Here is a 3327-nt window from a genome sequence, read left to right on the forward strand (position 1 = left end):
TTCAAGAAATATCAAACTTTTTTTAGGAATTTGGAATTCAGACCATCAATGTTAGCATAGTTAAGGTGTTGCTTTTCTGAGAACCAGACATGGTGTTTGTGTGTAGATGTCACTAACTTGATTTAACTGCTGAGCAGAGAAACTTCAGCAGAAGTCAGATCCAGAAAAAAAATCACGATAACTGGGTAAAATGTCCCAGATGATAGTGACTATTCAGAGGTCGATATATAAATCTGCATGTGTAGAAGGAGTCATACATCACAAACATGGACTTTGAGTAATTGATTCCACTTTGCACTCTGGGGGTGCTGATCCTACTGTTTCTTCTAACATGGGAAATTCACTGTATGGTTTGTGGTAGTGGGAGAATGCATTTGTGCTGAGAAAGAAAAACAGAAAGCAGAATGGTAGTGATGAAAGTCATGTTTTCCTTGGCTGAGCCACTTAAAGGGCCTCAAAGGGGCTGCTCTGGAATGTGCTTAGCCAAGGGAGTGAAAGGGAGAGTGTCTAACTGAGCCCAGTTGCCTGTTGTTAAAGTGAAAATAGCATTAGAAATCTTGTTGATCTTCCAGCAACATAAAGCAGAACAGCAGGTGTTGTACAAAGGCTCCAGAACACCTGATCCTCGTGTTAATCATTACATTGTTCTTGCGTTAGCTATAGCCTCCCTTCCTCATTGGTGGGGAAGAAAGTGCTTTTGAAGGGGGAGGAGACACTGCAGGCCTTTCTTTTATTTTTTTTCCTTGTTATTTGCTTAGGTCTGATGAACAGCATTGTTTTTCCTCAACCATTAGAACATTAAAGTTCACAAAGCTCAGCAGTTAGCTTCCACCACCCCTCAGTTTCCCCTAACTAGCTGAATCCGCTGACTATTCTTCTTGTAGAATCAAACTCTCCATTAAACCGCTCACCAGCTGGTTATGCTAAGTCAATTAAATGCATCTCAGCATACCCATTTTCAACGAAAGCAAAGCGTTTCTATTGTAACCATAACAAGTTAACTGAGGAAATCGTTAAAGAAATTGTGTGCAATTCTGCTTTGTGCTATGAGCCGGCTGCACGGGTCGTGTTCTGCTGCTGGGAAGTGGGAAGGAGAATGGCTGGCTGCTCTGTTGTGATTTTCAGCCACCTAGGGAGTAGCATTAATGGGCTCAAAAATAAGTGTCAATCCTTGGGAAAGGCAGAAGTGAGAATACTTTCAGTGTCTGATGAGAGATGCTCATAATTTCGAAGAGCGGATTAAAACTGAGATAGTACCATCCATGAACAGTTTCACGATGGGTGTGGGAAGGCTTCTTTGGTATGTGGTCTGTAAGTGTAGCCGTAAAATGTCCTCCGGTGGTTTGGTCTGATTTGCCTTGCTGGCCATTGTCTGAAGTTACTCAATTGATTTCTGTTTCCTTTCCAAATGCTATAGCAACATAAAACATAGAAGGCTTTAATCTTTTATAAGCTCTTCACCCTCTGGCTCTAAAATATTGATTTGGAGAAGGCAACCATTTATTGCCATCTGCAACAGAGTCTGTAAATTCTGTCTCATTTGTACATTTACTCACCATGGTGGTGGTTTCTTCTTTTACAGAAGCGTTTTTCAACCACCCCTTCCTGGATCAGATTTCAACAGTCAAAAAATGTGAGTAGTTTTGGTTTTCCACTTATTGTATAAATGGTGGATGCTGGGGGCTGGAACGGAAGAAGATGGGCTAGATATCACACTGAGTGTTGACGAGACGTTTTCGCGAGTCTGGCGGTTGTTGTGTTCTGTCGTGAGGCGACACGTTGAATCCCTTTTTGATGTTACGCTAGACTGAAACGGGATACTTATTTACAAGTTCCTTTGACGTTTCAGCTGGACTTAAATACCCTTGTGGGTTTAAGGATGTGCTGTGCTTACAAGTTGGGTAAGGGTTTATGAATTAAAAGCAGTGAGGAAATGAGTTTGTTTGAAATTCAGCCTTTCAAAATCTTCATCCCGTTTGGTTTTCTCCCTGTGTTTTCCTCTTCTAGCTTGTCCCGTACCAGTGCCCACCTACACAGGCTCAGTCTCCGGCAGTTCCTGTGGCAGCTCTCCTTCATGCCGCTTTGCTTCCCCTCCAGTAAGTTCTCTGTTCTACAGAACAATCTCTAGAAAATATTTTCTGTAATGTTTAGCCAATTTTAGATCTTTCACTTCTTGAACAGTGTAAACTGTCGTGTTCAAGAGCACAGAGCAAGGAATCCCCCTGTCTTTTGCTAGAAGAACAATGTGAACCAAAGTTTTGGTTCTCTTGCTCTTTGTGTTGTACTTGGTGGGCTTTTGGTGGTTGTGTTGTTTTGTTAAAGAAAAAGAATATATATAAGCTTCAAATGCTAGAGCAGCAAATCTTTAGCTACGCTAGTATGGTTTGCAACATAACGAGTGTTACAGATAACGTTTGTCTACAGGCCCTTGCTCTGACACAAACTGGTGACTTCAGTTTTGTGTGTATTTGGAAGAGGTGCCTCTGTGCCATCAGGAGCGATTGATTAAATTGCCATTGTTTAAATTTACAGCCTATCTAATTAGAACTCTCTAAACTGACACTTCAAGGTTACCCCGTATTTGAAATTTCCAAATACGAATGCATTTTATATTTCTAAATAGCGGAGAAAGAACAAATGGCCCAAGATTTATCTGGTTTTTTTATTGTCGAAGCTAGTGATGGTTCTTACTTAGAAAGTTCATAGCTAAAAGAGCAATTTGACATTCCTAATCACTGGATTTACGGTGGGTTTTTTCCTTTCTTTTTTCCAACCCCCCACCTCCAGTCTCTGCCAGACATGCAGCATATTCAAGAAGAAAATTTGTCTTCCCCTCCATTGGGTCCTCCTAACTATCTTCAAGTCTCTAAGGACTCCGCCAGTACCAGTAGCAAGAACTCCTCTTGTGACACAGATGACTTTGTTCTTGTCCCACACAATATCTCTTCAGACCACTCATGTAAGAGCCTTCCTTATTTTAATTTCCACTTGTAACATACTTCTATGTCTTGTTTACTCTTTGGCTTTTTTCCCTCTACATTGTCAATTGACACTGGAACTGATTTCTTTCGTTTGATTACTCTTTGAAGGGAGGCTGTGTGACACGCCTGCACATCCCTCTGGGACATTTTCACCTTCAGTTGAGTGGCCAGATATGCCAAAGATACCCAGGGGATTTGAAATCATGGAAAATATTTGGGTTTGGCAGTAGAGGGAAGGAGCTGGTTGTAAACAACTGCTGCTGAGCCCAAGGATTCTCTTAGTGGAGGCAGGCACATTGTTACCTCCAGACTAACTGGAGGTTTATAGCCCCTGCCGTAGTGCTTT

At 41.6% G+C, this 3327-nt stretch overlaps 1 protein-coding gene across 1 annotated transcript in view; it reads left to right on the forward strand.

The window, feature by feature from the left end:
• The window catches only part of ULK2 (unc-51 like autophagy activating kinase 2), a gene marked incomplete at its 3' end in the record, with an annotated part of 30913 nt that overhangs the window by 17375 nt on the left and 10211 nt on the right, over positions 1-3327 (forward strand). Inside the window, exons 10-12 of the mRNA XM_010132460.1 lie at positions 1583-1633; positions 2008-2096; positions 2788-2959. Of these exons, the coding sequence (XP_010130762.1) occupies positions 1583-1633; positions 2008-2096; positions 2788-2959 (312 nt within the window). The remainder of the gene's footprint in view (positions 1-1582; positions 1634-2007; positions 2097-2787; positions 2960-3327) is intronic.

Source organism: Buceros rhinoceros, unplaced genomic scaffold, assembly GCF_000710305.1.
Source record: "Buceros rhinoceros silvestris isolate BGI_N320 unplaced genomic scaffold, ASM71030v1 scaffold14683, whole genome shotgun sequence".
Taxonomy (NCBI): Eukaryota; Metazoa; Chordata; class Aves; order Bucerotiformes; family Bucerotidae; genus Buceros; species Buceros rhinoceros.